The sequence below is a fragment of the Gossypium arboreum genome, chromosome 11 (genome assembly GCF_025698485.1).
Source record: "Gossypium arboreum isolate Shixiya-1 chromosome 11, ASM2569848v2, whole genome shotgun sequence".
NCBI classification, from domain to species: domain Eukaryota; kingdom Viridiplantae; phylum Streptophyta; class Magnoliopsida; order Malvales; family Malvaceae; genus Gossypium; species Gossypium arboreum.
In genome coordinates, this window is record NC_069080.1 from 6,371,460 (window position 1) to 6,393,566 (window position 22,107).

At 30.1% G+C, this 22,107-nt stretch overlaps 3 protein-coding genes across 4 annotated transcripts; 2 read left to right on the plus strand and 1 right to left on the minus strand.

The window, feature by feature from the left end:
- Positions 1-233: 233 nt before the first annotated feature.
- On the minus strand, positions 234-1,953 carry LOC108472547 (xyloglucan O-acetyltransferase 4-like). Its single transcript, XM_017774090.2, has 3 exons — positions 1,657-1,953; positions 1,272-1,570; positions 234-1,090 (listed from the first exon to the last, which is right to left on the minus strand). The coding sequence occupies exons 1-3, from the start codon at positions 1,820-1,822 to the stop codon at positions 326-328; spliced, it is 1,230 nt and encodes a 409-aa protein (XP_017629579.1). The 5' UTR covers positions 1,823-1,953; the 3' UTR covers positions 234-325.
- A 9,502-nt stretch (positions 1,954-11,455) lies between these two features.
- LOC108471029 (uncharacterized) lies at positions 11,456-14,941 on the plus strand. 2 transcript variants are annotated; one of them, XM_017772592.2, is made up of 9 exons: positions 11,456-11,716; positions 12,081-12,242; positions 12,806-12,880; positions 13,175-13,276; positions 13,418-13,510; positions 13,604-13,747; positions 13,852-13,959; positions 14,485-14,536; positions 14,644-14,941. In XM_017772592.2, exons 1-9 carry the CDS (start codon positions 11,618-11,620, stop codon positions 14,676-14,678), a joined length of 870 nt encoding a protein of 289 aa, XP_017628081.1. In that variant the 5' UTR covers positions 11,456-11,617; the 3' UTR covers positions 14,679-14,941. The 2 variants fall into 2 exon arrangements, with proteins under 2 accessions (XP_017628081.1, XP_017628082.1); XM_017772593.2 differs by having other exon boundaries at positions 12,084-12,242.
- A 2,755-nt stretch (positions 14,942-17,696) lies between these two features.
- On the plus strand, positions 17,697-18,624 carry LOC108471654 (metalloendoproteinase 1-like). Its single transcript, XM_017773241.2, has one exon. The coding sequence runs from the start codon at positions 17,705-17,707 to the stop codon at positions 18,593-18,595; it is 891 nt and encodes a 296-aa protein (XP_017628730.2). The 5' UTR covers positions 17,697-17,704; the 3' UTR covers positions 18,596-18,624.
- The last annotated feature ends 3,483 nt before the right edge of the window (positions 18,625-22,107 follow it).

The following is a 22,107-nucleotide window of genomic DNA, read 5'->3' on the forward strand; positions in this document are numbered from 1 at the left end:
AATATGGGTTCAAGGCCCAATTGGATCATTTTGTTTAGTTGTGCCAAGTTGGGCTTTATTTTGTTATCGGCTGTTAAATCATGTATTTTGCCGTGTGATGTTGGAGTACTATCATGGCTTGTTTGTATAATGAATGAAGTTTTCCTGTATTAATCATACGTAATTAGTATATGTTACTTAAATTTGAGTGGGAAAGTCCAACATAAGTATATGCATCCAATACAAATATAATATATTTTCTAAGTTTTTTTCAGTTATATTTATATATCAAATACAAGTGTCGGACACGAATACTTTAAAAAAAATGAAGTCCGAATAATATAATTTATGTAACTTTTCTTCTCAAAACCTCAAATAAGAAATCATTCCAAGCATCAATCGGACCGGGCAAACACCAATGGACACAGTCATTATATCCATTCATCCATTTATTTCCCCAGAATTCACCAGGGTGACCATCAGGTCTCATCAACATTGCCTTTGTCACATCCAATGCTGCAAACTTCGTTCCTTTCTTATTTCCTTCTATATTTGCCTTTTCAATCTCGTCCATTTGCAAGCTCCTCAGTTCCCATTCATTACTTGTCAACTTAATCTCTCTTTCACTCAAAGGGCTTGTCCTATTGCATATTCCTCCTGTATCCCATGTCCCGTTCTCGAAATGAGCCGGCGAAAACGTCCGGACGAGGGTCACCCTCGCTTTGCACTCCCTGCAGCGGTTGATATGGTTTAATGCCGATCGAAAAGCCATCCTGAGGGCGAACCCGACACCGAAATCGGTCACATTCGGATGATCGCAGTACACACATCCGACAACACCAGTGTCGTTGTGTAGGTAAATCGTTCGGAAAAACCAATGTGCGTCCGAGATGATGATATAGTCTAGAACAGGAAGATCTGTGGTCCATTTCTTATCAATTTTATGAAGGTGCAAATCAAAAATACCAGATGCTGAACCATTGATCACTCGTTCTTCACCGTCTACTAGGAATTTCGTCCAAAGGATCATGAGAGTGAAATCATGACCGGGAAAGTACCATACCCGTTTCCGGTCTTCGGAATCTTTGTAATGATCCACCGGAGTTTCTACCTGTAAAAGATTTGCAATTCAAGCAACTCAAACCGTAAATTATATTTGATTTATCTAAAGATAAATTACTCCATACCATGCCACAGATAAAAAAACAATGCCCTGTTATGATGAAAAGCAATATTATTCGGTTTTGAGTAAATGTTGGAGAAGAATATGTGTACGACATGAATGTACTAACCATTGAGAGGAGACAAAGGAGGGAGTCCATGTGGTTCCTGGCAACTGAGTCACCTATGAATCCAAGTTTCTTCCCTTGAACAAATTCCAGGAAAGTCTTAGGATCAAACCTGGGAAGCTGACACTGATGAGGTTTCCATCTCCATTTCAGAAACTCTGTGTCTTTTCTTCCATGGTGGAAACAATTCTTTGAAGTAGGAATCGTTGAACAACTCCAGTTCGTATATAAAGAACCTTGCAGGTCAGGCACCCATTCTCCCTTAAACAAGTCACACTTGAGAGTCTCATCATCGTCATCACCTAAAATACTCCAAAAGAAAAATAAAAATCAAACAAAATTTCTCATTTGGTGAAACTGAAAGAAGAAGAGAAATGGACTGAATTACCATGAGAGGTAGAATTGGGCAAAGCAAGTGTTTGATGAAGGTCAGATTTGGAGATGGGGTTGAAAGGGTTTGGAGAACAGAGGATGAAGACTATGAATATGATGGTTAGAAGAAGACAAGATAAGAAAAATGGAGGGAGCTTCCCAAGTTTAGGCATGATCATCATCTCTCTCTATTTTTGTTATGGTTTAATGTATTTTTATCTTGAACAAAAAAATAAAGAAGATGAAGAAGAAGAAGAGGAGGAGATTTTTTTTTACTTTTTTATTTTTCCGTGAAATACCAAATTAATCAGACAAAAGACCTTTTTTTTTTATAGATTTTATGAGGGTTTTTTTTAAAAAAAACGAGATTTTATGAGCTGAAAGGTTCAAAAAAAAAAAAAAAGGAGTCAAAATATTCTTTTTTCCCTTTCCTTACTTAAAAAGAATAAATTGTCCTAATCAGATTTGATTTTGAGAAAGGTGGTATGAAATTATAATTTATTAATTCATTTCTCGAGGAGCGATAGGGAAAAGGAATAGGGTAATTTATATTGTATTAAAAATATTTTTATATATTATTATCTAATTTTTATTATACGATTGTTTATAGTCACTTTTCAACTTATAAATAAAATAATAATACATTTCAAATAGCATTTGAACTTACGTTTTTTACATTAACAATAATAATTATATTAATTAAATTAAAACTAAATCGACATATATATTTTAAAATTTAATTCAATTGGCTTTTGTATTAGTTATAATTGGTTGTGATTATACAGTCATTTGCAATGTGTAAAGACTAATTAAGAAAATTCTCATTAAATAAGTACACTCCTTAGTGGATGTACAAGAAAAAAAATAAAAATAAAAACTTATCCTAATAATATAACTATAACAGCTATTTATTTTAAGAAATAATCAGCTTTAATTTCTTTGTGAAAAATCAAAATCTTAGTTTTGAAAATTAAATTTGAAGTTGTGATGGCTATTTGTAAGAATTATTTTAATGAATAAGTGAATTATTTTTTTATTCATTTGTTTTTATTTAAGGTGAAAAGAAAGGGATGGATTTGAATTATTAGTGATGTAAGGTCCCAACTATGGGGTCAAATGATCAGATACAATGAGCCAAAATTATCATTCACTCAAGAATCGTCATATCCTTACCGACATTTTCTTTATGGAAAATTATTTACACAAATCATACTATATATTTATAGGGTAAAATATTTTATTAAAAAAAGAGAGAGTTTATATTGTAGAGTATCGGGGCACAAAGTTCGTGCACATAAGACCCAAATCTATTTTCCAGTGGAAAATTCATTTTCGACAAAGTTGGAAAAAGATTTAACGGAAGTTTGTTTTCAATATTAAATTAGTGTATGTAGACGACCAAAGTTTGCGAGGAAAATGATTGAATTTTGTACATTGAGGAGGCTTGTCTGCTGCTGTTGAGCTCCTTGGGAATTGAGGTAGAGGATGAGAAATTGCAAGGGTTTTAGGGGACAGTGATAATTTTAAAGGCTGTTTCACATGAAGAAGGTGGACACAATTTAATTAAATTTATCTACCATAGGCAAAGGCATTAAACAAAGGGAATAAGATCTATCTATTCTAGTGACAGCAGTAGCCTTTGCCCTCTCCAAATGGCAAACTGTGCTTGTTAATAGCAGGTGAGGTGAGCTACTCGTACTGTAAAGACAGTAACCAATAGTGGCATCATCCCAACTAGCTTGATTTATACCCTCACTTATAAAACAACTCATATTTGAGTTGGAATTTTAAAGTATGTAACATTTTTTTTAAAAAATTATTAAATAGCTCATAAATCCAACATGTTCCCGACATATTTCCAGAAAGCAAACATGAATTATTTTGTGCCCAAAAGTGACTGATAAGTAAATATTTATGGAAACAATGGAATTGGAAAGTGTAGCCTTCATTTCCTACTAACTTCATATAAAATCACCTAACTTTTTATTCTCCTAACGCGTATTGTTTTATATTTTGCAGCTGAAATTGAAAAAAAAAATTAAATGTCTATTTTTTCATATATTTTTAAAATGAGTAAACTACAAAAATAATCATTTTTATTTGTCTCAGATTACATTTTAGTTATTCATGTTTGAAATATTACGTTTTAGTCACTTAACTTATTATTTTGTTACAAATTGATCACTTTATTGTTAAGCTCCGTTACCTCCTTAATGACAATCCTACGTAACAATCTAAATAAGTTTTAAATACAAACTTGTAATAACCCGAAAATTTTTACAGAAGATATTATCCTTGATATAGTAAAATAACAAAATAAAGTGACAAAAAGGAAATTTTGAGTTATGTCAATATTGGAAAGTATATTATGATATATTAATTCAAGAAAGGACTAAATTATAAAAGTGAGAAAATTTGTGTTGCACAAGAGTAAATACTCAAAATTTGAGGGGTTAAAGTGTAAATATAAAAAAGTTGAAGGATCAATAGTGTAAATATTTTAAGGGTGGAATGATCTAGAAACTAAGGAAAATGGATGAATTACAATCAAATTGAATAGGTGAATAACTATGAGGGACTAAATTGTAATTTTATCAAATTAAATGATGACTCAAAGATGGAATTTTAAAAAATAATAAAGGGCAAAATAGTCAATTGGAAGAGAGAGAAATCTAGAAAGTAATGATAATGTTGATGATATTTTATAATCATTTAATTAGATAAATATTTTTAAAGAGATATTTTATTATTTTAGTTTTATTATTTTATTATTATTTATTTAGTATAAAAGGAAGGAAAGATGAAGAATTATCATCATCTTTCCTATGCACAAACGTGAGAGGAAGAGAGAAAGAAAAAAAGTTTTGCTTTATTTACAATTTGGTCATTCTATCAAAAATTTATCATTTTCACCAAAAAATCAAAAGAATTTCCATAGCTACCAAGAGAGAAAAATGTTAAGGAGACTATGAGAAGTTAGAATATCAAGTTGGATTCAAGAAATGGAAGCTGAATGAGAAAGAAAATCAAGATGAAGATTGAAATCAATAGAACAAGGTAAGAACATCATGATTTCAATATATTCTTAAGTTTGATATTATTGAAAAAGCAAGAGATTAATGTTAATGTAGAGCTTCCTTACATATGGTCCTATGTTCTTGATATTTAGTGAAGAGAAAATAAGAGAAAGTGATGAGAAATAGTGTAAAAAAAGAAAATAAGGGTGTTATAAACATGGTAATTAATATCTTGCATTAAAACAGTTTTGGACAGCAGCATTAGTCTAACTTTGAAAAATCACCAAAAATTGTATAAATTTAATTAGAGGATAAATAAAATATGAAATTAAATTTTATTGAGTCTAGTTTCTTATAGAATAAATTATGTAAGCAATGGAATTGTAAATCATGAGATATAATAAATTTTGTGAGACAAGGTCAGAATGATTTCTGGTTCTCCTGTTCTGACTTTGGAAAATCATCAAAAATTTGAGAAAAATAATTAGGGGCTTAAATTTATATATTTAGAATCCTGAATGAGTCTATATTCAATAGAAACAAACAGGAACATCATTTGAATCCTGTACTAGGAGATAATTATTTTTTAGTGAAGAAAGGTCGGAACTATCAGACAATAGAACAGGGGTGAATTTAAAGAATAAACTGTACTTATTGGCTAAATAAAAAATTCTGAAAATTTTATGGTAAGAAGATATTTGAGCCTAGTTTCAGGGAAAATTAGCGGATCCAAATTTTGAGTTCTTTAGATCAAGATAAAAATAATTTAGTGACTATGACATGGATGGATAGCTTTGAATAAATTTATAAGTAAATAGTGAAATCATAGATAATGTTACTTATAAGAATGATATATACATTAAGGATGTGGAATAGAGTGGAGGAGGAGGAGGAGGAGGAGAATAAGTATATGAATTTTCAGATAGCAATGATTTACATTTAAAATGGATAATTTGTATGTTTTAGACTTAGGGACTAAATTGAATAAAAGAAGAACTGTAGGGGCAATTTTGTAAAAATGTCAAAAATAACCAAAATGAAGGAAATGAATTGTTGTATTGATTAAATTAATAAATGGAATGAAATTACCAATTTGGATCAAGATTGAGTGAAAATCGGGGAAAATGAAAAATTTACCAAAATGCCCCTAAATCTTGATATTTCTGCAATTTCGCCAGATAAGTTTGTGTAACTTGAATTATATTCTTAAATACTTGAAATGTATGTTATTAATGTGAATATGATTTAAATATCCCTTGTATGAAAATTGATGAAACATTGATATATTTGATAAAAAGGGGAAGAAATCCAATCCAGGCTGAACGAAAAGGAATTGACGGTAAAAAGGATCTAGCCCGGACGGATGATCCTATCCTGATATAAACCTCCCGAAGAATACGTGTAAAATGGATTTAGCCCGGGCGGGTAATCCGAATTAGGGTCTGAATTTAGCCTGGACTGGTAATTCAGATCCAAGCTCATTAGAGCAATTGTCGTTGCAGGGGATTTAGCCTGAACTGGTAATCCCGACAATACTCTATGAGCTTATATTACAGGAGATTTAGCCTAGACTGGTAATCCCGCTGTAAGGATGAGGTTCGCAGGAGTATGTTTTTTGAAATGAAATGTGTAAGACCATGGTTGAAAGATACCATGGCAACATGATATGAAAAATGTGTAAGACCATGGTTGAAAGATACCATGGCAACATGATATGGAATGTATAAGACCATAGTTGAAAGATACAATGGCAACGTGACATGAAATGAACAAGACCATGGTTGAAAGATACCATGGTAACATGACAGGAAATTAGTAAGACCATGGTTGAAAGACACTATGGCATCATGTCAAAGATAAATAAGACCGTGGATGGGAGACGCTATAACATCTGTTGAACAATTGATATTCAGGTAATATGTATCAGATGACGAATGGTTATATGAAATGGTTGTGTGAAATATTTACAAGAACTGGTCATATGGAAATCTATATACAAAATAGTTGTATGAAATAATTATGAAGATAGATAAACGAAATAAGTATAAGTACATGGAATATAATTTATGTTAAGTTTGATATAAACTATTAGGAATAAATATACATAAAATATATGGAAATGATGGAGCATGTAATATTGATACAATGAAATGAATGATATATACTTATGAAGAAAGCGGCAATAAAATTATTTGTTTCATGACATGTACATATATGATTATCTTTGATATGTTGATACAAGGAAATTATATAAGTAAAGACAATTATTAAACTCAAGTGTGACATGTCGGAGAAAATAAGTATATCAATGTTGAATTTATATGAAATACGTACTAGTATACTAACAATGTTTTTGTTTGATGCCTAGACAAGTGTCAAGCTGTTGATTGAATGGTAATATATATTTATTTATATGATGCATTGAATCAGTAAGTATTTAATTGAAATTTTTTTTAAGTGATCTGCAAATTTTTTTTAAGTGAATTGGAAAAGAAAAATCGTCAATCTTCTTTTTCTTTTAGTTTTCTTTTCCACTTCGACTGAAAAAAAACTATTTCCATCTTAGTTAGACATCCAAGTTGGCATTTAAAACCCATTTAGACTGCCACGTAGGATTGCCGTTAGCCAGGCAATGAAGCTTAATGGCAGAGTGATTATGTAACATCTCGATTTTGGGCCTAGTCGGAACAGTGGTCTTGGGACCACAAATCCGATGAAGAAAATTTTAATTTTATTATATTTTTATGATCTACGATTTCACGGAATAATTCGTGAAAATTTTCGTTCGAAAATTTCGACGTTTGGGCACTCAATTTGGTCAAAATGACTAAATTGTAAAAAGTGCAAAAGCGAAGTTCTACATGTTAGAGGTGTCTAATTTTTATGAAATTTTAAATGAGAGGTCTTTGAATGGTAATTAGACCATTAGTTAATTGTTGGACAAAAATAGATATGAAATGGGTGTAATAAAATATTTTTAAGTTAGGGGTATTTTGGTAAATTAATAATTAAAAGAATTAAAAAGGGAAATAAGTCAAATTAGCTATCATCTTTTTCATTCAACCATTTCTACCAGCAGTAGCCATGGTTAGGGTTTGTTCAAACTCCCAAGCTCGATTAGCAAGGACAATTGAAATTCGGGCTAAAATCGGGAAAATACCAAGTTGTGGACTAGAATGGCAAATTGTCGTTTCTGGATTTGAGGTAAGTTCGTGTGATTTAATAAGCTTATTATTCATGTTATTATTGTTGTACATGAAATATATCTTGCAAAGATTGCATTAAATATAATATTTTAAATGAAATGAGTAAGTTTGTATTTCTATAAACTAAATTTAATATGTATTTGTCTTGATAATTATCTAAAGTACATGATAAATGAAAATGAAGACAAGTGTTATTATTATTGTATGAATATTGATTTGAAATGTACATTGACTGTTATTTGAAAAGTGAAACGTAATTGAATACCCTATTAACAATGTCGGGCTAGTCAAATATAATTGGCATGCCATAGGATTGAAAGTGTTCAGGGATATTTCGACTTTGTGTCGATGAGACACTATAAGTGTCGACCACTGTGACTGTTCCAGATTCGTTCCGAAGAGGTACTCCGTACCTTACTATTACTGTTTCGAATTTGTTCCGATGATGTACTCTGTGTACCGCTACCATTACTTTATCAGATTAGTTACTGTTACCGATACGGTGTATTCCGGTGATGAAACACTGTATGCTATCCCTGTGTGTGGGTTGGATCTGTGTATCCGTCCAGGTCCGAGTCATGTTAATAGGGGTAAATAAAGGTATTGAATAATTGACTGTTACTGCAAGACTGACTGTTACTGAACAATTGATCGTTATCGAATAATCGATGGATACTGAAAAAAATATTGACTGATATTGGGCTTAGAGTATAATGAATTAATGAATGAAATGTGATAGTTGAATGATATTTACGAGAAATGAACTAAAAGCTCTTGCCATGATAGACTTGATTATGTATATATGATACTAATATGATGCATATGATTGTCATGTTTGAATGAGCAGTTGTGCTAAGAGATAACACAGGTAAGTACTCGAAACCCATGAACATGTATTTAACATGTGAAATCAGATGGACTTGTGATGAGAATGCAAATGAATGATTGATGCTTATGAGAATAATTTTTTATGACAAACCTATGGTGATTATAATTTTATTGCACTGGAACAATTTGGACAGTTGCAGTAGTCCAACTTTAAAAATACATCAAAAACTATGGAAATTGAATTAAAGACTGAATAAAATATGGAATTAAAGCTTCTCAAGTTTAGTTTCTTTTAAGAAACAGTATAAGCAAAAGATTTCTATATTATGAGATATTTAAATGTTTGTGAGACAGAGACAAAATGATTTCAGAAATCCCCTATTCTGAGTTAGGAAAATCATTAGAAATTGTACAAAAATAATTATGGGTTATAATTATATGAATAGAATCCTCAACGAGTCTAATTTTAGAAGGAATGGACAGGAACATCATCCGAGTCCTGAAGTATGAGATAAACAATTTTGAGTGAAAAGAGGTCAGAACTGTTGGACAGCAAAATATGGGGAAACTTTAATGAATAAACTATAATAATTGGCTAAACCAAAAATTCTGGAAATTTTATGGAAGAAAGGTATATGAGTCTAGTTTCAAGGAAAATTAACGAAACTAAATTTGGAGTTTCGTAGCTCTAGATATAAATAATTTAGTAACTGTAACTCGATAAAACAACTTAACCTGAATATGTGTAATTGTACAATTATAGTGTTTTATCTTGAAAGGCATGTTAGTAATTGCTTATCAATTTCACATGGGCTTACTAAGCGTAAAGCTTACCCTTTCTTCCCATTTTTTTAGTATTGGCAGGTCGGCTCGGGGTTGGAGATCGTTGGAGGCAGAATCACATTATCAAGCTATCTCTTTTTTGGGAGAATTAATTCAAATATTTAAAATATCGAGTGAGTGGAATGTATAGGAAGTTCGTTTCATGTCATGTATTATTATTATGATTTGACCAAACATATTGGCCTACATCTAGCTATTGTATATGGCCATGAGATGTGGCCTTTATTCATTATGGTTTGTAAGTTTAATTTTTTATGTCATGTTCTATGTTTTTGATGTGATGATGTAGTTAGGCTTGGTAAATAGCCTATTTCTGGCCACACAGCCTGAGTACACGGGCTTGTGTCTCGGCCATGTGACTTCATTTGTATCATAGCCAAATCGGCAGTGAGCTCCACCGGCTAATGACATGGACGTGTGTCATGGCCGTGTTTAAAAGTCAGTGTTGCACACGGGTTGAGGACACGGGCATGTCCCAAGCCGCACGGGCATGTTAAATTAGCCACACGAGCGTGTGGTACTGTTCAAAAGAATAAAATTTAAAATTTCTCGAAAAATTTCTTAAGCTTTCGATCGAATCCCGGTTTGCTTTAATTACACTTGTAAAAGTACCGTGGACCCATTAAAGTTATATTTAGATGGATAATATTGTATTTATACTTGTTTATGTGCAAATGTATTGTAATGACTGATAATACTCTGTAATCCTGTTTTGGTAACGGGATGGGGTTAGGGGTGTTACAGATTACTTCGTAACAAAACGATAACGTAAGTGACTAAAACGTAATATTTCAAATATAAATAACTAAAATATAATTTAAGGTAAACAAAATTGATTATTTTTATATTTTACCCTTTTTAAACTATCTAAATTAACTGGATTTTGTTACATGGATGTAAAAATGTGATCCTAAATATATGAAAAGAAAAAAGCCTTAAAAAATGAGCCATCCCATAATGGGGTAGCTAGGGTTGGCAAGTCTCAACTTTCTAAAATAGAAAATTTTTACTTAGATGTTTTAAAATTTTAAATTAATAAAAATAAAAATGTATTTTGACTTCTTAAAATTTTTAAAATTTATAAAAATATTAAAATAATAAAATTATATTTTTATTACCATAAAATTATAATTTAATTTTGATCTCTAAAATTTTTCTGACTTTACATCTACACTTTGAAAAATCATATTCAGAGATAGTAGAAGAGAAATCTGGAAGAGGAGCTTGTGATTTCTCCTTGAAGGAATTGCAGCAAGAAAAATACAGTGCAGAAATCTATGCATCACTCACCAACCTGCCATTATCCATTGATCATTAGCAAGAATTTAAATTGAGTCACAAATTAATCTACTGTCATGCTCTGTGTTTATCATTTGTGATTATAAAAGTGATGAATATTTTTGCAATCAATTATGATAAATACCGATGATGTAAAGAAAAAAACATGATTACAAAATAAAGTTGCAGATTTTATGTTGGAAATTCTAGAAAGTAAAGCATGGACTAATGTTTGCATGTTTTATCAAAATGATCTTATATTTTTGAAATTTTTTATCAATAATTTTTGTTTTTTATTTTTAATTTATTTTTTAACAAATTAAATGAAAGTACCATTAGAAAAATTATTAAGATGATGTGAAATTTTATGTGTGAAATATATTTTAATTAGATTTAATTTATTAATTAGATAATCCAATAAAATAACTATATATAAAAAATAATAAAATAAATAATACTTTAAATTTAAAAACTCTTAATTTAAAGAAAATAAATAATACATTAAATAAGCCGTTGATAAAAAAAAAAGCATAAAGAGATTTATGAAATTGGGTTTGAAGTCCATAATCAATGGGCCATTTGTCTTGTTCTTTCTCTTTTCGTGTTTCCCGCCAAAGCCCAAATCAGCGTTTGTCATATGCTCATGTTCCCTGTTACTTTGAAAAGACCACTACCACTAACCCTTGACACTTACAGTTGTACTTCGAAGCTTCTTAATCACTCTTTCGAAATTCTTTAAAGACGTTTTTTCTTTTTTGGTTTATTTCATCGTCAATATCTGTAAATTCAAGATTTTGGGTCATCAATGGAGGAAGAGAAAGATGCTTTTTATGTTGTTAAGAAGGGAGATATTATTGGCATTTACAAAAGTTTAAGGGATCTAATAGCAGAAGCTGGAATTTCAGTAAATTTCCCCCTTTTTCGTTTCACTTGTTTACGTAATTACGTTCTAGCAATGTTATTTTTTTTACTTCACTTTTTTAAGGCGATTTTTTTTTGCCAAAAATTTTAAGGCGAATTTGCTAGTGGGTCTTTTTGTTTTTCTTAATCAAATTATATATATTTTCCAATTCTGGGTTTGCTTTACCTTGACGAGATACTCAATACTTCATTTCATTCAAATGTTATAATTTCTTGTACTTACGTTAATCCTTCTTCAATGCTGTTATTTTGTGCGGGTTTAGCTAATTTGTTTTGACTTTACCTGTTGAATAAGGTATAAAGACATGTGCTTTGAATAGTATAAAAGGTGTTCTAATTTTGCTTAGCAGGCATATGATCCTTCCTTGAGGGTATATAAAGGATATGGCTTGTCAAAGCAGGCTGAGGTGTACCTTGGTTCATGTGGGCTAAAAAATGCTGCCTATTCCATAAGTGCCTCTGAAGTTAATGATAACACCTTTGGCAAACTTGTTCCTTGCCCTCCTCAGGTTGATTTTCCTACCTCCTCTTCATGAATTTATATAAATATGTATTGTATTCTGCGATATTTTCCCGTGTTTATATAAATTTTGACACGGTAATAATTTTTGTTATGTAGATTTTTACATGTTCTAATATTTGTGTATTCGTGTTGTGTTATTTTTCTTGTGTCATGTTCGTCTTGCATGTAAAGTTTCCAGGTATAACGTGAGGGTTTCTTTTGATACACCTTTTTGATTATCATATTTCATTTTACTGTCTGTTTGTACAACTCTATAAGTGTATATGAGGAATATATCACTTACGATACTACAAGTAACCTATTAGAATTCAAAGTTATGTAGGGTCCAGGTAAAAAATTATGTGGAGCCTGCACTTATAAGTAGTGGACTCTGACATAATTCTTGAATGTGATTGGATAATTGTAGTATTGTAGTGAAAAGAATTGTAGGTGAAAATCGCGTGTATATCTGTATGCTATGTTCTTAAATGAGATGATATGTTGTTTTTACTTGGCATAACTTGTGTCATAATAGGGGAATCTTCATTAAAAATGCTATTTTGCTTTCAGCAACCAACTTCTTTCAGAGGAAGCACATCCAACAGGGACCCTTCACCAAATAGATTGCATCAAATACTTGGAAAGGTTCTTTCCCGAAACTTAAAGAATATTAAACTGTGATTCTGTGGCAATAACTCGTTATGTCCAACATGTCTGGATCAAAGAATTAGGCACAAACATATGGCAATCTTTAGATGATTGAGTAGTCTAAATTTCAAGTGGTTTTGTATGGGATTCAGCTTTCAAAATAAAGAAATAGTTACAAGTATGGAGGTTGAGTGATTCTTATAGTTACTTAACTGAAAGAGAAGCAAGACTGATGCCTAACAGCATTTTTGTTTTTCTACTAAGTTGACCGGTTTTTTACTCTAATTTCAGGATCTGGTTGGATCAACCTCACTTTACACTGGTCCTAGGATAAATCATATGAACTTTGCTAATCAAGTGATGCCTTCAACTCAAATGATGCCCTTAGATTCTGTGAGTTATCGGTATCATTGTGGAATTAAAATGTTTCTATTTCATTAACTTGATGCTGTTATCAGCACCAAGACAATGTTTAGACTACAATTTATGTACTTTGGTTTTTTAACAAAGGATGCAATTTATGTCAATATCTAGCCGTACTATATCATTGAGTTTGATGGGGCCTCTAAAGGAAATCCTGGACCAGCTGGTGCAGGAGCTGTTTTACGAACTGAAGATGGAAGAGTGGTATGATGTCACTTGAATTATATGCAACACTTTTAGGGTATGAGTCATTCTTTTCTTAATGGCCTAGCTGTGTTTAACCTTGAAATATAATAGGTCTGTCGATTGCGTGAAGGCGTCGGCATTGCCACGAACAATGTGGCTGAATATCGAGCTGCCATTTTGGGGATGAAATATGCTCTTAGAAAGGGGTTCAAACATGTTCGTGTACAAGGGGACTCTAACCTCGTCTGTATGCAGGTTGAGAGTTTTACTGTTTTTTACTACATTCTAGTATTCTCTCTGTTTTTGTGATTTTCTTTTTTTTGTTCACATCATTCTTTTGTAATTTCCTTGTGTAACAGGTTCAGGGTCGGTGGAAAATTAAAAGTCAGAATTTGGTTGAGTTAAATAAAGTGGCAAAGGATCTCAAGGATAAGTTCATATCATTCCAGATCAATCATGTTGACAGGGTACAGCTGATAATAAGTTCTTACTTTTCACTCTTCATGTTCCTTTTAAGTGCCATTGTCTGACGCTCGTATGCAAAACATATTTGGACATGGGCATGGAGTATGATTCTCCAAATACATGGAAAAACTTGGAAAATATTGAACAAATCAGTGTTGGGTAACAGCATGTCATTGCCAGTTTTAGACTATATTTGATAAATAGTAATGAAGCAATATAAAAGTTATGGGGATATATAATGAATTTAGGATTCTTTTGTCATATTTGGCTTAGTTCTTCTATAACTTAGATTCTGGCCATTAGAAGTTGCATGCGTCTATAATATAAGAAAACCTTACCCCATGACAATTTTCTGGTCATCTATGTTTTCAGATGCTTTAGAAGTACAGATGTGGTTAGGTTTGTGATTGTGGTTTTGTTGTATTCTTTTTCAAACAATTCTTGGAATTCCCTCTTTTAATGTCATCTTGGATAATTGATTCTTGTTCTCCGACTCTGGGATGCAAATGACATTGTTTATTTTCAAGGAATTTAACTCCGAAGCTGATGCTCTTGCAAACCAAGCTGTTAATCTCATGAGTAAGGGTCTCCAAGCTCATCAAACCTTTTATTTGCGGCTTTCTGAAGTTTGCGACACTTTAGTCTTGGTGCCAGTATAATATTAGATTGATTTTGTTGCAATGCAGATGGTCAGGTTCAAGAGGACTGGCTCTTGAAGTAAACCCAAGTTTAGGCCAACACTATGGAAGATGCCTACGAAGTACTCGAGGTTTTAACTGGTTCATCACATTTGTCAATGCCCTAGCTTGCACAGACATGTTTTTCGTTCATTAGCCTTTAATGTAGTTTTTATGATGGCTGACAAGGTTATATTCAACCTTTCAGTTAAGCTTCGTTAGTTTGGCCAGGATAAAAATCAAACTAACCTTTTAAGCCAACTTTTGTCCATGTTTATCATGAAATGTGAATTATTCTCGGTTACAATGAGCATTTGATCTAGTCCATGAAATCTGTAAGAGAGTGTGAATGTGATGTGTTAATCAAAGAGAGGGCATTAATGAATTAGAGATAATATGAAGATGAAATGTAAGGTAAGCAACATTGAGTTAGAATTCTGAGGTTCTTCATTTAAGACGAATTAAATGAATATTAAATTCCTACCTCCAAGATTTTGATTTTCTTTACCAAAATAAACTGCCCTTAGGGTTAGGCTTTCAACTGGGCTTTAGTCAACGGGTTAAGTCTACTTCTTACTAGAAAATCACATTTCACAATAAGCATAATTAAGATATTTTTTAATTAATGATAAGCAAGTGCTTTCTAGTTGTTGAATTTTTCACATCTTAAATAAATATTTCACATGTTAATTTGGCTTAGGTAATTTATTTCCTGAACTATCTATATTATACCCAGGTTAACCCTAGGTAATTTCAATAAATTGGTAATTTAAGGATTAAGCCTCAGTGATTTCAAAGAAAAATTAAGAGATTATCTATATCTAGTCTTTCAATTGTTTTCTTATTTTCTAAAGATATTTCTTAAAGCATACATGCATATAGCCTGGATTCTTTTTCTTGCTCAGCAATTTAGGCTCTTTTTAGATGGACGGTGAAATTAAAATTATTTTTAAATAATTGAAAATGACAAGGACATTATAATAAAATATATATTTAAATATAATAGCTAACTAAAATTTATTAAAATTATATTTACATTAATTAATAAAATATAATTTTAAAATATATGTTAAATAATAATTAAATATATATTAAGTAATAAATATATATATCAAAATCATATTTATGTTAAATAATAGTCATTAAAACGTATAAAATAATATTTATATTTAGAAAAACTATATTTATTTTAAATAATAATCATTAAAAGTTATTAACATAATATTTATATTAAAATAAATTAATAAAATAAATATTAAAATGTTAAGAAATTATTAATTAAAAATATTTAGGTTTCTTGTAGCACCTTTTTTTTTTTATCTATCTTTTTTCTTGTTCTTTATTTTTGTCTTTTTATTTGATTTGGTCTTGGGTGTTGTAGATGACAGACCGTCGATGGAGGAGGAACTTGTGGGATTGTCAACAGAAGACGATGAAGATTAGGCATGGGAAATCCAAGCGCCAGATTTAGGGATGTCCCAAACTATGAATGTTGCCCAGTGGGAAATTTTTTGATTGCTTGTGTTGTTAGTTTTCAGTCAATGAGGAGTGCTCTAGCAAATCAGTGGCGATCTCTAATCTAGGCTGACAAGCAATTTCCTTTTAGATTCTTTTACGAGATTGATATAGATTGTGTGCTAGAAGGGGGATTGTGGACCTTCATTACCCATTTGCTATTGGTTCATAAATTGGTTGAGGGGGAAGATCTGATATTAGTTCCCTTGTTCTTCTGTGATTTTTGGGTATAGGTGCATGATCTGTTGCATAGTTTGCTCTTGGAAGCAGTGGCCCAACAATTCTGTAATTTTATTGGCCTGTTTATCGATTATGATGCAAACACCATTACTAGGGGTTTTAGGAATTACATGAGGATTCGAGTGATGATGGACGCTCGGGTTCCTCTCAAAGACAGAAGAAACTTGCATTGGCACACGCAAATCAGATTTATGCCGGGTTACAAAATGAGCGCTTGTCCTTATTTTGCTTCCTGTGTGGGAGATTTGTGTTCCTTTTCTACCTTACGTTTGAGGAAGTGTCAGAGAGAAATATTTGTAAATCATAAGTTTATATAGGATTTTGTTAACATTAGTTAAGGGTAATTAAAATAAAAATAAAATAAAATAAAATAAAAGCTATTTAGAAAAGGTTAGGTGTTAATTGAAGTTTGTAAATTATTTAATTATTATTTTTATATAATATTTTAACTTAATTGTATTATTTTTACCGAATTGCATCTTCCCTTAAATATTCATAGCTATTAGCTTTAGACCTTATCATTTCTCATTTGAAATTATTTACTTTCACAACAACATCAATTTATTAATTTAAAACTATCTTTCATAAATTCATTTATATTAGTATAAAATTAAAATAATTATACACACATTTATAATTTTTATACAATTAATATTTTAATAAATTAATTTTAATATTTCATATTTTAATCACATATATAATTAACATTGAGTTTTAAGTAAATTAAAATTATTTTTATTTGATATAAAAGGATTCAATATTTAATATATATTAAATATAGAGAAAGGATTGTATGAAATTGTGATTCTTCGTTATTCCTATCCCTTTCAAATAGGAGAATAACAAATCATTTTTTCTTTCTAAATTTTAGCATTTTTAGTTGGATTTGAATTTTTTAAGGAGGAAAAGGCGGAGAATCAGTAGGAAAAATCTGGTTTTGTCATTATCCTATTAGAAAAAGATAAAAATGACGTGAAATCATAGTTTCATACAATTATCTTAACAAAAGTTACGAAATTATATAAAATTAACCCGTCCTCCCTTTATATATGATAATAGAAACAATATATATGTTCCATTAAATCAACCTATCTACAATGAAAATTTATACAAATTTAGATCTAGAAGTCAATCAATTGGCCATTAGACTGTGTAGCATGAAAAGTAAAATTCAAGGAAAACCTAACTTCATTAATTTTCATAATCAATAAGGTAGCCAAATATTTAATGTAAAACAGTTGCTTTAGCAAAGATAATCACCAAAATCTGAATATAAATAATTGAAATCTCTTCAATTGATTATAGCAAAAAAACCATGGCTCCCAAGCTTTCTCATCATATAATCTCAGAAGCTTTGTTGCTGCTTATAATGCAGTCTTTGTTTGTTAATTCCGCATCTCATTTCAGATCTCTCCAATTATTTGAAGGAGCTCAAAAAGGATACACATTGAAAGGACTTAATCACGTCAAGCAATACTTGAAAGCCTTTGGGTATTATTATTCCATTAACGATGCCAATTTCACTGATCATTTCGATAGCTTGTTAGAATCTGCACTTAAAGCTTACCAACAATACTATCGTCTCGAGGTAACAGGAAAAATCAACTCTGATACCATGAAAAAAATGTCAACCCCTAGATGTGGCGTTCGAGATGTTTTCAACGACTCAAATGATGGTTTCAAGTTTCGTATGGTAGGTAACTATACCTTTTTTAATGGGATGCCTCGATGGAACAAACGCCAATTGACCTACAAGTTACGTTCTAGTGCACATGTGATTAGTGATCGACAATTAAGGCCTATCATAGCTAGGGCATTTGGTAAATGGGCTGATGTTTCCAATTTCACATTTCGGGAAGCGTGGGTATTCAATCCATCAGATATCGTGGTGGGGTTTCATCGTCGTTTTCATTGGGACAACTACCCATTTGATGGCCCAGGAAATGTTTTGGCTCATGCTTTTGCACCCGAAGACGGGAGGCTTCATTACGATGCTGATGAGAATTGGAGTACTAATAATCTTACAAGACTAGATCAAATCGATATAGAATCTGTATCTATTCATGAAATAGGACATATTTTAGGACTTGGGCATAGTCGGGACCCAAATGCGATTATGTACCCATATTATAGGCCTGGAACCATCAAAAGGAATCTAGGCCAAGATGATATTGATGGCATAGGAGCTCTGTACTTCGGTCGGTAACAAATTAAACTTATATGTTTTGATGCAAATTATTGTTGTTTATGAATAGAATTGAGTGAAATTTTACTTGCTATCAAAAAAATGTTTTACTATTTAAAATTTTATTGAATTTTTTAAATATTAATTAAATTTTATTATTATACATAGATTTTAATTTAATGACTCGAAAATTTTAGTTTACTGCAATTATAAAATCAACTTTCAACTTATTCATTCCTTATCGTCCTCAGGTTTATTCTCAAACCTCCACTTGATGAATTTATTTTATTATTGTCTTCTGCTATATTTTCCTGTGATTATATAAATTTTGAAATGGTAATAATTTGTGTTATATAATTTTTATATATTCTAACATTTGTGTATTCATGTTGTGTTGTGTTTTTCTTTTTCCTGTTTTATCATGTTCATCTTGCATGTGAAATTGTTAGGAATAATGGGAGGGTTTCTTTTGATATACTTTATTGATTTATCATATTTCATTTTATCGTCTATTTGTATAACTCTACAAAGAAGTGTTTGGTTTATCAAATATTACATTACGGTCTGAAATGTTATATTTCGAAATGAGATAATGATATTTAGATTCTCAACATTTTGACCATCATGTAATTTTGCATTCCTAAACATTGTCAAGATGCTATAATATATGATGTAATCTCATTATGATCTTTTCCTTAGGTTATAAAAATTTCAGGTAAAATATGAAATTTAGACAAAATTATATTTTATCTCCATATTACTTTGCGGTTTATTATATTGATTGTTAAGGATTTATTATTATTTTTTAGAAACTATAAAATGCTTTAGGAAAATATTTTTGTTTTTATAAATTTTGAATTTTGACATTGGATTATGAATTTGTTTGATTGGTTTTTTCTTTTATGAAATTATTTGATTAATCTTAGTTATTAATTTGTGTATGGTTTTATCTTTTGGAAATAAAATTCTTCATTTTTTCTTAGATAAAAAATTACAAATAATATTATAATAGCTTATATGACAACACAAAATTCATATTGCCATAAACATTAATAATTAAAAAATCAGATTTTTCAAAAAGAAAAGGAAAAGAAAGAACACAACCTTTTTAAATTTGTTGAACCCCAAACCGAATTAAATATAACATAAAACTTGGAGGTTCATATTATTAATTATTTTAGTTTCACTTCTCTTTTCATAATAAAAGCAAATTAAATTATCTAAAATAAATTATTGTAATTAGGTTCAATAATTTATAGAATAAAATCTATGTGTAATTACAATTACATAAAATTACACCTAATTAAAGTATTTTAGCAAAAAGTTTTAAGTACAAATGCATAGTTCGTTCATTGAAGAAATAAAAAAGAAGCATTTATATTCCAAAGAAAGGTTTAAAAAAAAGTAAACTTCTTAACAGTTTTTATGTTTGAGCAACTGAGCCTTCAAACCGTACTTTCAAGGATATTCCCAAATTCAAACAATTTAAGAATCCTGACAACCTTTCAAGTTATTCCTAACATAATTTTAATCAAATGATAGTTCAAGCTATGGTGCAAAAGATGGCAGATGTGTACATGGAATCTCGAGAAAATCTATTTGATTTTGGTTTGAACAAAGGAATTACAAGGCAATGAAATCAAAGAGAGGGAATGAATGAATAACAGATAACGTACGTGATGGATAAAATGTAAGGTAAGCGGCATTGCGGGCTTTTTCTTTTATGTATATAATATAAAAAATATAAAAATATCTAAAATGAAACACAATTAATTAAAAAATAATAATTTTTTAATGATGCAGCCTTGTTGATAGGCGGGGTCAAAGTATTTTTCTCATACATTTTTTATAGGTGGTTGGCAATCACCCTCCACCAACTTAGACACCCCATTCGTATTATTGAAATCATTTTTTTTGCAATCGGGTCGACTTTGGTTTTGAAAATGAAAACGAATATGGGAGTCGACCAATCCTTGTTATGAGGTGTGATCGAATCACCTCGTAATTTGATCGTTTTAATAAATAATTTCGATTTACTAAAAAGACAATTTTAGTCTACGAAATTTGAGAAAACGAGTTCGGGATTCGGTTATGTGCAAGGAAGGATTAGCACCCTCGTCACGCCTAAAATTGGTACCTTATTGATTAATTAATGTCTTAATATTGAGAGTTGAAAATATTTTAAAATACAATCCCTTTTTTATTAATGTTCATTTTTAAAAAGGCTTGAATTAAAAAGGCCCACTCGTCCCGAGATAACAAAATGCCACATCCCGTAAGTTAGGATGCGACGTTTGAACCCTCGAGAACAAGTTTGCTTTTAATTTTTATCGAAACTTTGTGTATTTTAAAATCTAAAAGGATATTTAGCTATTTAGGTTTAACAAGAAAATCGAAACCCTGTGGTATTTTGCATTATTTTTTTTTTTTTAATAATAACGAGTGCAACACTTAACGATGTGCGTTTATTTTGTTTGGAATAAAATAAAACGGTCCATATTGGATAAATACATTTGAGCTTAATACACGATTTGATGTAAATGAAACGAGAAGGAATGATGGTATCAAACATGGCATAATAATTTGCGAATAAAATATTACTATAATGAACCACAATGATATGAAAATACGAATAAACGAATTATAAAACACATAATGACAATAATCACACAACACATGTTATTTTGATACCAACATTAATAATCAAAGAAAAATGAAGTGAATGATATAAAACAATTTAAAATAAAAATAAGACAATTTTAAAATGAATAATATGTGGAAAAATAAATTTAAAATAGATACTATAAAACAATTTTAAGTAAATAGTATAAAACAATTTAAAGTCACTAATATACAAAACAATAAAATAATATGTAGAGTAACTTAAAATAAATAATTTATAAAAAATTTAAAATAACATATAAAAGTTTTAAGGAGATAATATGTGAAAAATAAATTTTAAAATATATAATATAAAAATATATATAAAACAGTTTAATATAAGTAATATATGAATTCTGAAAATAAATAATAATAAAAAGTTTACAATAAATAGTAAAAGAATTTAAAATAATTAACATATAAAGCAGTATGACTAAGTGACACATGATAAATTTAAAATAAATATTATATATATAAGATAGTCTAAAATAAAAGGTATATATACAAAACTTCAAAATAATAATATGTATAATAGTTTAAAATAAATAATATATATAAAATTTAAAATGAATAATAGTTTAAAATATGTAAAAAAACTTAAAATACATAATAATAAAACGATTTAAAATAAATAATATAAGAAAATAAACTTAAATTAAATAAAAACAAAATAGTACCTAAATTCTTTTTGAATAAATAAATAAATAAATTAACAGACTAGGACTAGGCTGAAATCGAATTGAAATTTAGGGTAAAAATTGTAAATAACGAAAAAAGGCTATCAAGGACCGAAATGAATCGTGCTGAAACAATGAGGGACTGACTGGGAAATATTCCCAGCCCTTATGTGCAACGTTTCAACATGGACTCAA

Bases quoted from the DNA above. Each gene is read 5' to 3' on its own strand.
- LOC108471029 (XM_017772592.2), top strand. From the start codon at position 11,618: ATGGAGGAAGAGAAAGATGCTTTTTATGTTGTTAAGAAGGGAGATATT. The intron at 13,511-13,603 runs GTATGATGTCAC...GAAATATAATAG, and splicing joins GAACTGAAGATGGAAGAGTG to GTCTGTCGATTGCGTGAAGG. The intron at 14,537-14,643 runs GTAAGGGTCTCC...GTTGCAATGCAG, and splicing joins CCAAGCTGTTAATCTCATGA to ATGGTCAGGTTCAAGAGGAC.
- LOC108472547 (XM_017774090.2), bottom strand. From the start codon at position 1,822: ATGATGATCATGCCTAAACTTGGGAAGCTCCCTCCATTTTTCTTATCT. The intron at 1,571-1,656 runs GTAATTCAGTCC...GGAGTATTTTAG, and splicing joins GCCCAATTCTACCTCTCATG to GTGATGACGATGATGAGACT. The intron at 1,091-1,271 runs GTTAGTACATTC...AATCTTTTACAG, and splicing joins TCCTTTGTCTCCTCTCAATG to GTAGAAACTCCGGTGGATCA.
- LOC108471654 (XM_017773241.2), top strand. From the start codon at position 17,705: ATGGCTCCCAAGCTTTCTCATCATATAATCTCAGAAGCTTTGTTGCTG.